The 14,284-nt window shown below is 55.1% G+C and overlaps 1 protein-coding gene across 1 annotated transcript; it reads right to left on the reverse strand.

Moving 5' to 3' along the window:
• Positions 1-751: 751 nt before the first annotated feature.
• On the reverse strand, positions 752-13,174 carry BDW47DRAFT_127729 (beta-ketoacyl synthase domain-containing protein; the record flags this gene model as incomplete). The annotated part of the gene is made up of 6 exons (XM_024816757.1): positions 752-3,753; positions 3,805-5,577; positions 5,633-6,354; positions 6,440-12,084; positions 12,137-12,660; positions 12,724-13,174. The coding sequence occupies 6 exons, from the start codon at positions 13,172-13,174 to the stop codon at positions 752-754; spliced, it is 12,117 nt and encodes a 4,038-aa protein (XP_024669847.1).
• Positions 13,175-14,284: the final 1,110 nt, after the last annotated feature.

Raw genomic sequence — 14,284 nt, forward strand, 5'->3', positions numbered from 1 at the left:
TCCTCCGAATATAGCGATGAGCGTTCTTCCGTCTTCATGTCGATCTAAACCCTCCGACCATCCTACCGGCTTCCTTCCGAGTCCCCGCTATCCGCTACGGCCTCCGGGGTCGTGGCTCCCAGTCGGTTTTAGTTGTTGATTCAATAATATTGGAGGATTATTGCTTTTGTAGGCATCAGCAAACAGTATATTACTCTGTCTTCTTTATTTTAATTTTTTTTTTTTGGTCCAAGAATTGTCGGAGAATGGCAGTCCACGTGACCTGCTTGGTGCTTTCAGCATAAAAATGAACAATCAACTTCACTGCTATTATTACTACATAGCTACAAACATAATTTATTTAATAAGTGCTCATCGGGGAGCCCAAGATTTGTCCTCGACTTGTGTAAGGCTATTAGCATGAAAGACCCTAGTGTTTCTTAACGCCCTAATTCAGGGGATCATATGAATGTGGGAAACGTACTTCTCATCGATGTGCATAAACAAAGCTTGGTGAAATTTACGAATAGCATTACAACTATAAGATGTGTAGGCCTCAAAACAGCAGGAACTCAGTAGCATTTGCCAAAAGCAATTGCCGTCCAGCTACAGCTCACGGTGTATATTTTCTAGAGAATGCAGTCCCGGAAAGTAAGCCAGACACAAAGCAATATACATCCAATCACAGGTACATACATACAACAAAGGAGCAAAGACAGAAATAGAGACAGAAAGGAAGAATCCTGCCAATACAACATCCTCTGTACCAAAATCAAACACTCCTCAGCAATCTCGGGAAGTTCAACATGTCTTCCGCTCCAAGCCCCCGGAACACGGCCGCCATGGCGCTTGAAAGCCCCATTTCCTCGGCTCTCTTGACCCATTCATCCAAGTCTAATTGTTGGATAGGCATACCCACCTCTTTCTCCAGATAACTCGAAATGTGAGATATCTCCAGCTCCATATCGCCCGACTCATGAACGTAAACGACATCCTCCCCTCGGGATGGAGCCATGACCGCTCCTAAGAGCCTGTCCGTGACAGTCTCGGGGCGGACAAGATCCACGAATCCATTGAGAAGGGGCCCAATCGGCACGGCACACAGCCGTCGCGAGAAGGTGAGCATGTTCTGCAAAACATCTGCGGCTGGTGTCTCCTCCCCCAGGTCGGGCCGGAGCACGCTGGATGGCCGGTGGATGTAGACTGGGAGCTTGGACCGCAAGTTTACGTTCTCAAGATACACCTCGCTGGCCCATTTGGAAGAGATGTATCCATATGTGCCGTCGCATGGTGGCGGTGAATCACGAACGGATATCTCTGGGAATGTACTTGACGTCGTGTACATGGTCACTCCCGTCGTAGAGACGTAGTGCAGAGGCAGATGTCTTTGGAGGCATAACAGAGCCAGCGCCTTGGTCGATTTCACGTTGGGGTCTCTCAGAGAAGCATATGTCTTGAGATGGGATACGTCTGCCCCGTTGTGGATGACAGCGTCAGCTTCAGTGCCAAAGATGCGATCCACGTCATCCGGGCTCAACCCAAGGTTGTGAGCACACAGGTCGCCGTCCAAGCACTCAACCCGTGGAGAGCAAAGAAGCCCTCTCTTTCTTTCCTCGGTCAAATTTCTGTTTGCGATGCATATGACCTTTTCAACCTGGTCCTGCTCAAGAAGCCCGCGAAGCAGATGCTGACCAAGAAACCCGGTTGCACCAGTCAGAACAATTACTCGAGGGGGCATTCGAGGAGATGGAAGTTTCGTGTCTTTCATCAGCACGCCTAGTTGAACCGCTGTCTCTGTCGCCCAATCAATGGATTGGGACCGAGCTCCATATGTAGCGTCCGGGGCATTGGTCTCCGGGCCCAAGGCGCGCTGGAGAACAAGGGCCATGTCACTCAGGGTACTCGCTTTGAACAGATCCAACAGGGTAACAGAGACCTGGTATGTTTCGGTAATTCTGTGTTGCAGTTGTACCAACAGCATGGACGAGCCACCGACGCTGAAGAAGTCAGATGAGGCGCGGATGTCGACGAGCCGAACGGCTTCCTCTGGCAGAACGCTTTGCCACAGCCTGAGAAGCCTAGCTTCGGCATCTGAGAGTGTCGATGTCGAGGTAGTCGTGGTCGCACCCCCAACGCTACCCAGTCGTGCTTGGGCATTTTCCAGATTTTCAAGAGCGCGCCTGTCCAATTTTCCAGCTGTCGTTCTCGGAAGGTCATCAACGGGGATGAGAACGGATGGCCGCATTGCGCGTGACAGAGGAAGGCTGTCTAGGATGGTTTGTCGAATTGATCCTAGGTTGGAGCTTTCACTCACCACCCGTTCAGAGGACAGGACACAATAAGCGACCATGTACTTCAATGCGACTTGATCTCCATCCTCGGATATCGACATATTGGTGCGCACACATGCTGCCACATCGGCAAACTGACCTTGGCCCGCTTTCAGTATTGTCTGCTCCACGTCTCTCAGATCAGTTCGAACTCCATTCAGCTTGACCTCCGTGTCACTGCTCAAGCGGCCTGTTAGGATCAAAGTTCCGTCGTCTTTCAAGTAGCCGGCATCACCGGTACGGTACATGGTAGTCCAGCCTCGCCGGGTGTACTCAGGGGTTGCAAATCGATCGTGAACAAAAGACGCCTTCGTCTGGTCTGCGTTGTTCAGGTAGCCCTTGGCAACTCCGACGCCGCCAATCACAACTTCCCCACTTAAGCCGAGAGGCTGTAGATTCTGCTTGCTGTCGAGAATATAGAAGCACTCGTTTGCAGATGCGCGGCCCACAGGCACGGCGTCGGCATATTTTTCCGGATGAGCATGATCAAGCTGCAGCTTGGTCGACCCACAGGTTGTCTCTGTCGGACCGTACACATTGAAGAGACGAAGACTGTCTGCTCTGTCTAGATTTTGAAACCTCTTCAGTAACGGAACGGTGACGGCCTCTCCGGCCACCAGCGCTAGTCTCCAAGACGTTCGTCGAAGGACATCCACATTGGCATCACGAAGCCAGGTCTTGTACTCAGTCGGGGTGGCATACGTGGCAGTCACGCCCTCATCGCGGATGAGCGCCGCCATAGCAAGCCCATCAGCTCGTAAAGTATGGGACGCGACGTGCAGCCGCGCACCCACTGTGATTGCCAGGAACAACTGGGTGACAGAGAGGTCGAAGCTCCAGGCGCTCTGCTGTAGCACGACGTCCTCCTCATTCAGCTCATACATGGCTTGGCAGTGCTCAAACTCGTGCCGCAGGCTCTCGTGACTGAGAACTACACCCTTCGGGGTTCCCGTGGAGCCACTGGTATAAAGAACCATGGCGGGTGAATCGGCCAGCGCGGTTGTGGGAAGAAATTCGGTTGCGGTATCAAGGGCGCTGGATACGCTAATCAGGGACGTCTCAGGTGACATGTCCTTCACCATCTCTCGAGTAGATTCATCCACCAAGACAGCAACAGGCTTGCAGTCTTGAACCATGAGAGCCAAACGGGGAGGTGGAGTAGCCGCGTCAAGGGGAACATAGACTGCGCCAACCTTGAGGACAGCCAGAACAGAGGAAACCCAAAAAACAGTGGGATGCTGGCAAATAGCGACCTTAGAGCCCGCAGTGACGCCCTCTCGCAGCAGTGCCGAGGCGATGCTGTCAATCTGCCTTGAGAGCTCCTGGTATGTCACTGGAGTATTGACGGCGTCCGTGACGGCGACCCGGTGACCGATGGAGGGGAGTATCTCGTCCAGTCGGTGTACTATCGTGTTCGCCCAAGTAGTCTTGAAATCAGGACCTTCTATCCAGTCAGTTTTATCAAGAACTTTGTATCTAGGTGCTGGTGACCTACCGTGGCCAACTGTGATTGCTCTTGACAGAGAAGACGGCGTGAATTCCCATTTATCATTCACTTGATTCTCTGGCCGTCCCGCAAAGTCCCGCACAATTTCCTGGTAGCCAGTCGCAAGAATCCGGGCCACTGTAGCATTGTAAAGAGAGGTTTGAGCGTTGAGAATGATCTTTGTGTCTGCGTCACCGCCGGGAGCTGTGTTGGTAATGATTGTGAAAGCAATATCGTAGGGCAGCTCAGCCTGATCCTCCTTCATCATCCGACAATCGCAGCCCAAGAACTCCCGGCCACTCTCGACGCTGGTCTCGGCGTAATTGATAAATGCCTGGGCCAGTGGGGAGTGGGTGGGCTGTCTGGACACCTTGAGCTCGTTCAGGATGACCTCAAGAGGGAGCGCGTTGGAGAGGGCCGCGTGACTCTTTTCCCGTGCCTCAGCGATGGCGTCCGCGAAGGACTGCGCTCTCTGTGCCTTCATGCGCAGGGGCAGCATGTTCAAGAATGGGCCAATTCCAGTCCACATCGTTTCATCCCGACGACAGCCGTCGGCAAAGCCGATGCAAACGTCCTCCGTCCCCAGCCAGCGCAAGAGCAGCACTTTGAACGCTGCCAGATGAAAGTGGAAGGGGGTAGACCTATACTTGCGCGCGACTTGGCGGATTTGGGTGGTGAGCTGGCTGTCAAGACGGAACTCACATTCTGGCAGCCCCGTGCGAGAGCTATATTTCTCGAGCGGGCGGCGCTCGACGAGGCTGCTTCGATGGAGGGGAAGAGGCTCTGGAATTGTGGCGAACTCGCGGCGCCAGAAGTTCATCGCATCTATGCACTTGCCCGGCGAGTGCATTTCATGTAGCTGATTGGAGTAGTCCAGATACTGGAGAGGAGGGGATAAAGATGCACTTCTGTCTTTGTAGATTCGAGCAAGGTCAGACATGAAGATGTCGGTGCTGGCTCGATCGAAGGTGATGTGATGCGTGGCCAGGGCGAAGTAGTGGTCGGTGGGGGAGTAGGATAAGAGCAACACTCTGGCCGTGTGGCCTCCGCGCAAGTCGAAGACCGTATTTTTCAGAGCATCGTACTCACTCAACACGTCGGATTTGGTAAAGACGCGGCGATGTTCCAGCTCCAAGGTCGAATCTGCAAGCACACCTTGGACGGCAACGCCGTCCTCTGTGAAGAAGCAAGTCCTCAAGCTCTCATGGTGCTTTCCGAGGATGTGCACCGCTGCCTGGAGGTCCGGTATCCGGATTTCACCACTAAGATGAACCATGCCTGTGTTGTTTAGAGTTGTTTTGTCTTCCAGCAGTTCGTGTACAAACCTAAACACGGATTGTGTATGGGATAGGGGGCCGAACCTCTCTATCTCCAACTCTTTCTCCGGAGGGGGAGTCATCATGATCTCACTCTCGCCAGTCTCCGAGGTGGCGCTACTCTGGCCGTCAGGGGAGTTCGCCGACGATGATGTATCGGATAATGACTTTTCATCTTCCGGCCCTGGCGGCACCTCGGAGCCTTCTGTGGACGATTCTGCACCGACCAAGCCGGGTGTCAGGCCAGCGGGGATCTCATTGAGTGTAAGGTCAATCAGGTGCTGGAGAGAGACGCCCTTGATAATCTTCAACGCTGGGACATTCACTTGGAAGTGACTGAGAAACCACGAGCGTATGCGCACGGCAACGAGCGAGTCTAGACCGAGCTCGTCTGTACGAATGGCTGGTGTCATGGCGTAGTCGTCGTCCATATGAAGCATTGTGCACATTTCTCTGAGCACATTGTCTATCGAGCAGCCTGATTAGCAGGTGGAAATAGGATCTTGGCGTGGGGTCCCAACCAGTGATAACCTTCTGCACATCCTCCTTCGTCTTAGCCCCGGCCAACTGATCCTTGATCGACACAACAGCCCCCGCGGCGGAATTTGATGGATTGTTCGGATCACCCGCACTGGAGTCCCTGATTGTGAGGCTGGCAAAATGGGGGAAGTTGTACCAGAGAGGTCGGTTCGGCGCATCCGCCGGTAGTGGGATCAGCCCCGTAGTAATGTGCCATCCCACCTCGGAGTTAGGCGTCACAGGACTGGCGTTGATCGCCTCCGCGAACAAGCAGTGAACATCAGACTCAGACATTCCGAGCAGGCCTCTCTCCGCCAGCGGACGCGTCAAGGCGTCACCAATCTCTCTGGTGATGTACCCCGTGCCGAGGACGGGGCCCAGGTCTATCACGGAGGCGGCGAGACCGCGGTGGCGTCGCTTTTGCGCCAGCCCGCCCATGAAGAAGTTTGCGGCCGAGTAGTTTGCCTGGCCGGCATTTCCTGTGACACTAGCGGCGGAGGAGAAAAAGATAAAGAAGTCTAGGGCCGAGTCATGGAAGAGGCGATCGAGGTTGATGCTGCCAGCCACCTTGGGGCGCAGCACTTTGTTGAGATCTTCCAAGCTCATGTCCCGAGTGAGAATATCATTGAGGACCATGGCGCCTTGGGCGACACCCGCAACGGGAGGTAGGCTCTTGGTGATGTTGGCATGAGCCTCGACGACGGAGTCGTAATCCGTAATATCACTGTTTTGGTCTTTAGCTCTGCCAGCATAGCATTCATGAAGGGAAGGGGAAAAAAAGAAAGGAAAGAAAAAAGACCACCACTCACCAACTAATAACCATGATGGTGGCACCTTTGCGAGCTGCATTCCGAAGCCAGGCCTGACTGATGTTGGGGTTTCGACTCGAAATGGCAATATATTTGCCGCCATTGCGTATTACCCAGTCTGCGAGAGAAAGCCCCATGTCTCGCGAGAGGCCCGCCAGCCAATATGTCCGGTCTGCACGGAGTGAGACGCTGACAGGCTGCATGGTGACGGGTGATGTCTCAACATTGGCCCATTTTACCACTGTTGTGGTAGAATGAGCAGAGAGGCTGGAATCTCCATCACTGATCAATGCGCCGATATCAACTTCGTCTACAATCATCCTGTCTTCCCCATCATTCTTGGCGTCCTTCAACGCGAGCTCCACAGCCGTCTGCAACACATCCTTCAATGCTGCAGAAGAGATTAGGGGCCTGGATGACTCGGCAGTGAACAGGCTGGACTTGGTGAGAATGTCAACATTGATAGGGAAGCAGTGTTTCAGCACGGACGCCTCGGGAGTCTCAGCCGCGAAATCGATCAGCATGGAGACGTTGAGAGGAAACAGCGACTCCAAGTCCGATTGCTTGGCGTACTCCTCGATATAGATCCAATCGTTCGTCGCTGCATGATCACGCGTTGAAGTCGTAAACGTGATGTTCTTTCCGTTTGACGAGCGGGCCAAAGACGCCGCCAGCATAGGTGGAGCATCGTGAACCACCACCGTCCCATGTCCACCAATCTTGGCCTCCATCGCCTGGAGGACGAGGTGGCAGACAACCGAGGTCAGGATTCGTGGTGCTGAAGCCACTTCAGCGATCGCACCAGAGATCTCCACCAGGTTGGACGTCGCCACGGTGGCCCGCGATGTTACGGACGATGTCAGCCCCAAGTAGTGGGACCCTGTTGCCTCGCAAGCCCCAGACACCGCGAACACATCTCCCCATCCAGTCCGGACGGCAAAGAGACTCGAGTGCTCAATCTTCAAGCACGATGTCGAGACATCAGTTCTCAGAGGCTCCTCTTTCCGAAGCATATAACGACCTCCCGTGTTTTGTAGCCGAACCGGAGTCTGCTGAGATCCACCGTGACACTCGATCTCCCGCAGCGAGGAGTTATAGCGCGCATTTGCATCGTCCAGAGGGCTCAGTCGGGGAATATACTGGGCCCCGTCTGCACCTATGATAATCTCCGACTCCACCGACCACAGCGCGTTGGTGGTCGCGTTGGGCGGTCCTTGGATATGCGCCTGGAAGCGCAGAACCGCCTCCGTGAGGGCGCGGGCATCGATCTTCGACCCAGGAACGTCCTGGAAGTCGACAAATTGATAGCGGAGTTCAGGTGCCTCCCAGATCGATGGGCGCACGAATCCCGGGGCCATGTTGGCGTGAGGGTTGTCGATGAGCCGGTTGTGCGTGATCCAAACGATCGTCTTTTCGGATCCGAAGAGGGCTTTCAGGCTCTGGAGTGTCTCTGTTGTCATGTCATCAAATACCGGGCGATCAAGGTCCTGCAAAACCAAAACGGTGGACGACTTGTCGATCTGGTCGTGGTCCAGGTCTTCCAGCTGGTCAACTCGAGTCACCGTCTCGCCGCAGAACGGCCGGATAACCTTCTGTACGGCGTCGATGAGTCGAGAGATGTGGAGGGTTTGACCTCCGACGATGAATAATTTCTCCAACAGCGCACTCGATGAGTTCGTGGAGAACAGCGACCCGCCGACTGATGCCATGAGCGGCTGTCGGACCAAGTCGACCCAGTCATCCACGGCCTGAGAGACCAGGACCGAGTTACAAAACGGCATGGAGTCGTTGGTCGGCGTCATGGTGTCCACTCCGGAGAAGCCCGTCTTGCGAAGGATCGCATCCCACTTGGACTCGCTGACGGCGGGGCACCAGGTTCGGCCCTCGTCCACCCCCTGCCACCATCCGGGGAGACAGCCAAACAGGGCTGTGTGGCGGATCAAGTCGACGTTGGTGATCTCGTAAAAGACGATGTAGCCGCCCGGCCGGAGCAGTGATCGCACTCTCTGTAGCGTCTTTTCCAGGTTCTTCGTCGCGTGCAGGACCAGGGATCCAACCACGACGTCATATGAATTCTTTTCGAAGCCCTGTGGCGCGGTGTCCTGCTCCAGGTCCAACACCCGGAAGGACATCTGATCCTGGTAAGGGGCGAACTCAGCCTGGGCATCATCGAAGAATCCCGCCGACACGTCCGTGAAGGTGAATGAGCCGAAGTTTCTGCCAGTCAGCTTCAGCACTTCACGCGTCGCCCCCCCAGTGCCAGCGCCAACTTCCAGAATATTCGCTCGGGGGTACCTGCGGGTAAGCTGCAGAACGGTATCGGCGAGGACTGTCACTTGCCGCATGCCAAGGGCATTGGTATAGTAGTCATTCAGGAGCCCAGTGACCATAAGATGCTGTAGCATGGTGGTCTCCCCGCGAATTGCGCGTGGCATCTGTTCGCCCACGATGTGCATCGCTTTGACCTCGGGTAGCGCGTTATACGGCTCTGTTAACGCCTTGATCTCGGCCAATGTATCATGAACCCAGGCCGGCTTGCCATAGCGGTGCTTGCCCTCCGTAACGAGACGGTGTGTATGCGTGGCCCAACGCAGGTAAGCGGCGTGGAACTGGTCCAACCGTCCGGGATGGTCGGCAGGGACTTGATCCTCGAGCTGCCGCAGATAGAAGTAATGGCCTCGTTCAAGAATCTCTGCCAGCCTGCGCTGCTCGGGGGTCGCTATGAATGGACCGGGAATATCAGCGTCTGGCTCTGCATTGACCCAGCGTGTCACATAGAACATCGTCCGATCGTCGCGCGAGGTGGCCGCGGAAAAGGGCACAACCTGCAGACCCTCTACTTGGATCGCAGAGTACGCCCCAACTCCACTATGGATCTCGACATCCCCATGGAACCCGGACGACCGGTCTGCAGCATGGACCTGGTCATCGGCGATAGTCGACACGAACGGGACAGACTCCGCTGTCCAATGGCCCTCGCAAAGTGCTGGGTTTACTCGAATTCGCTTGATGCGCGTCGGCAGATGCAATGACCAGAGCTTTCCGTCCCTCGGGTAGCTGTACGCCAGGATCACGGAGTGGATGGCGGCATCCAACATGCCAGGGTGAACAACCAGCCGGTTGCTGGCATCGTCGTACTCGGCCGACGTTGTGTCGATCACGCCGACAGCCTTTCCGAGCTTTCTGCTCAACGCCGACAAGGCTTTGAATGGGCCCGTGTATCCATAGCCCATCTCCGAGAGGGAGGAATAGAAAACGTCTGTCGGGACATTGACCATGCCAGAGTCCCGCCCCGTATCGGTGGCGGGCAGGGTGTGCTGGCGAGGCTCGCCCAGCATGACACGCAGTTGACCACTCGCGGCGAGCTCCGGAGATCCGTTGGTCGAGTAGTACTCGTAGGTAAAATGACCAGTTATCATCGCATCGTCACGCCGACGGTCGACACCACCAACTGAGAAGCGTACTTCAATGCTGGAATCGTCGTTGTCGAATACCATGGCCTGATGAATGACAAGATCTTCCACCTCGATCAGGCGAATCGTCTGCCCATCGGCTAGGAAAGGAGCCGCCTCGAGCGCAGTCACCGCATACCCAGCGGCGGGAAACACGCTCTGGCCCTGGATCTGGTGGTCATGGACCCACGGAATGTCCTGGGGGCGCAAGACTGCTTTCCATGAAAGGTTCTGGGGCGAACTGGAGCTGCAGATATCGCCCAAAAGGGGATGGACGGAAGAGTTCCTGAATCGTAGGCGACGAGACGTATTGGACTCATGCCAGTGACGAGCATGGTTCCATTGGTAAAAAGGTAGGCCCGCCACGAACCTCCTCTTGGATGACCTTGGTCCACTAAGTGCGCTCTCATATTGGTCGAAGTTGATGGACATACCATCCACATGAGTCCAAAGATAACCAAGAGCCGTGGACATGCTCTTGGCCGCCTCGGTGCCTCTCTCCAGAAGCCCAGTATACGGCATTGGACCAGTCTTCAACTCTTCAAGGATTTGGCGGACTGGACCCTTGAGCGCGGGATGCGGTCCAACTTCGACAATGCCGTCGAAAGGCCCCAACTCCATCACAGCCCGCTCAACTGCCTGTTTAAACAAAACTGGCGACAGGAGGTTGTCCACCCAGTATGACGCGTCCAACTCAGTTGCCGCTGTGTCCGACTCGACGACCACACTAGATACCCACACGCAATCGGACCGAGCCCCGGTCGGGCATGGAGTTTGCTGAAAGCTCTGCATCGACTCCAAGTATGGCTGGGAGCAAGGAATCATGTGGTGCGAGTGGTACGCCTTGTCGACTCGCAGCCGACGAGCGGTTTTTCCTTCGTCTTCGAAGAGCCCAGCGATCTCCTCGATGGCGTCGCTGTCCCCCGACAGTGTGACGCTGTTGGGCGAATTGCAGGCCGCAACTTTGACTCGTCCCTGGAAGAACTCGTCGCGGCAGACTTCGCTGGCGTCTTCCATGCTGGTGCTAACGGCCAGCATAGCACCCTGTGTGCCGTCGGGCCCCCCGGCGAGGCGAGTGGAGTGAAGGCCGCGATAGTAGGCGATCCGGATGGCGTCGGCCGCAGACAAACGACCCGTCAAGTAGGCAGCGCCTATCTCGCCCGACGAGTGGCCCACAACGGCGGCGAAATCCACCCCGGCTTCACGGAGGATGTCGACTAGAATCACCTGGACAGCGGTGCACAAAGGCTGGGAGATGGCAGCGTCGCCGACCCTCGACTTGGACGAATCAGCCAGAAGCTCCTGGCGAAGGGTCCAGTCGGGGCGGTCCTCTTGGTTGGGAAGATTAACCAGTTCGGCGTCCAGCTTACTCAATATGTGAGACGCATATGTGGAAGTCTCTACCAGCTGGGCTCCCATTCGAGCCCACTGCGCCCCCTGTCCGGTGAAGATAGCCAAGAGCTTGGCCTTGCGTTCATTTCCGCCAGCAGACGACCCTGTGGATGTAAGCTTCAGCCTTTGGTCTAGCTGTAGCTTGTTGAGCTCGCTGCTGCTGATCTCCTCCAGGCTGGTACGCAACATCTCAACTGAAGACGCGGACAACGCCACCCGAAGTGGAAAGCGCGACCGTCGCGAGCGCAATGTCCAGGCAAGATCGTCCAGTCGCGTGTTCGGATACTCCGATAAATAGGCGGCGTAGGCAGCCAGATTGGCGATCAGAGACTGCTTCGACTGCGCGGAAAAAACAAAAGACCGCATCAGCTCATCTCCGCTACCCTCCTCTGCCTGCTCGACCTGCGTCTCCTGCCCCAGGCTTTCTAGAATGACGTGGGCGTTTGTCCCACCAAACCCAAAGCTGTTGATACTTGCACGCCTGCATTGTCCCGGGGCTAACGTTGGCCAGTGGGTGAGCTCATTTGCTATGCGCAGGTTACTGCACCAAGGTTCGACGCGCGGGTTTATCGTGAAATCCAAGACCTTTCCGTCTAATATACGGTTGCCGTTGGGTGGGATATGGCCGTGCTTCAAGGCCTGCGCCACCTTGATGATGGCTGCGAGTCCCGCAGTGCTCTCCGTGTGACCGATGACCGTTTTGATGGATCCCACGACGATCTCGTCACCATCCTGAGCCTTGATAGCTCCACCGTTCTCGTTCTGGAAAAAGGCGGTATGGATAGCTTCCGCCTCAACGGGCTGCGGATGCGGTCAGCGTGTGAGACGCCAGCTGGCTGGACAAGAAACTTACATCTCCCGCGGGCGTGCCTGTGCCGTGAGCTTCAACGTATTGGCATCGATCTGCCGGCAAGGCCAAGTCGAGGCCCGCCCGAGTATACACGTCGCGGATCAATGCGACCTGCGCTTTGGCCGTGGGCATGGTAATACCCGGGCTGCGGCCGTCTTGGTTGACGCCAGACTCGCGAACAACGCACTCGATGTGGTCTCCGTCTGCCAACGCCTGTCGCACGGTCTTAAGCACCACAGCTGCGACACCGTCTCCGCGAGCGTATCCGTTCGCATCGTCTCCCCACATACGGGAGCGTCCATCGGGGGACAGCATTTTCAGGTTGCTCTCGTAGATGTAGGGCTCGGGCCCCAGCAGAAGATTGGTCCCGGCCGCCACTGCCACCGTTACCTCGCCGGACCGGAGAGACTGTATTGCCTGGTGCAGTGCCACGAGGGACGAAGAGCACGCAGTATCAACGGTCAGTGAGGGGCCGTGCCAGTCGAAGAAGTAGGAGATTCGGTTGGACACCATGCTGCGAGCAACGCCTAGATCCGACGCAGTCAGCATACGAGATTGAAATTAGCGACTGGCAGTGTCAACAATCTTACCCGTGCCATGGTACAAGGGGATACTTTGCAAGTCTCTATACTGCTGGGACTCATAATCTCCGTACATCATGCCGACATAAACACCGGTGTCTGAGCCTTTGAGGCCCTCCAGTGTCTGCCCCGCTGCTTCAAGGCCTTCGTACACCGTCTCCAGGAGGATGCGCTGCTGGGGATCCATGGCGGCCGCTTCGGCGACCTGCAAGTTGAAGAACCGGGCGTCAAAGTTGGCGACATCTTCCTGGAGCAGGTATGACCGGCGAACGTTACTATGGCCGGGGAAGTCATGTTTTGGGTGGTAAAACCCTCGCGGATTGAATCGACCTGCGGTCAGGAGGTCTGTGGAAACATCTCGGGGACTGTGGAGGAGGTCCCAAAGTTTGGAGGGAGAGCTGGCACCACCTGGAAATCGACAGCCGGTGCCAATGATGGCAATGGGCTCGCTTGGTGACATGCTTGGCTGTGTGGTAGACGTCTCGTTATACCAGTTTGGACGTTGGATCGGTGACTGAAGAGAATGAGGTTAACTGGTCACCCTAAGCTCAAGCGATAATGTGGTTGCAACAACAATGGCACTAGATGATGGCTCACTTCGTATACTGGAAAACTCCTTTCATATCAATATGCAATAATGGGGGTTAGTAAACAAAAGGACAAAAAACACTACATAGTATAGGTCCATCTTGCTGCCCGGGGACCTCTGGCAATGGATTCGGATCTGCCGATGGATTCGGAGGGCTCCAGGCATGACAATCAGCAATCCTCCGATTAAGTGTCCGTAGGTCCTCCGACTGGGGCTCTCTTGGCCGAAACATTGGATATGGAGGACCGAGTGCGAGAAGATCAGGTTTCGCGTTCATGGTGTCCTAGGTGTAGAAATTGATTAGCAATAGTACCCTTGACAAAATACTACACGATCTCCTAGTCCGCCGAAGATGATCTGTATAGGATGTACGAATAACAACCGCGGAACAGGGATTGCTCCCACGATGACTACAATGGTATGAACAAGACAAGCCCTCGAATCTTTTTTTCGAGCTGAATTTAGTGCATTGTAATTTATCTATGCCAATGGCCATTGGTGGTAGTATCCATTCGCACAACTTCGGCCCTAGAGATGGCTGCTTTCAGATAATGGTTTTTTTACCCTCCTACGGCAGGGTCCACCATCAATATACATTTATGAAAAAGGCTAGTGAGGTTGACACCAATTCACAGATCTACCCTAATATGAGGCATATGCTGGAAATTTACTGGATTATTATAGCTGGTGTGGTGAAGTATCGGCTCCACATATCTACTGGATTGCCAGTCACCCCTCAGTTTGATCACATTTTGTTCAAACGCGACAGGCTCGCACAACAGATAATTGATATCTTTGTCACTTAGTAGGCCACCTTCGTGCGGTGCTACACCATCCTCGGCCTCATCGACCCCTCTTGATGCTAGACAAATCGAGGACAGGATTGACACATTGCTTCAAACACCACCAGGTAGCAATTTCTTCCACGCGATTGATCGTGAAATTTCCATCTCTGTGGTCAAGCCATCATCAATTGCGAGA

The sequence above is a fragment of the Aspergillus candidus genome (assembly GCF_002847045.1).
Source record: "Aspergillus candidus strain CBS 102.13 unplaced genomic scaffold BDW47scaffold_41, whole genome shotgun sequence".
Taxonomy (NCBI): Eukaryota; Fungi; Ascomycota; class Eurotiomycetes; order Eurotiales; family Aspergillaceae; genus Aspergillus; species Aspergillus candidus.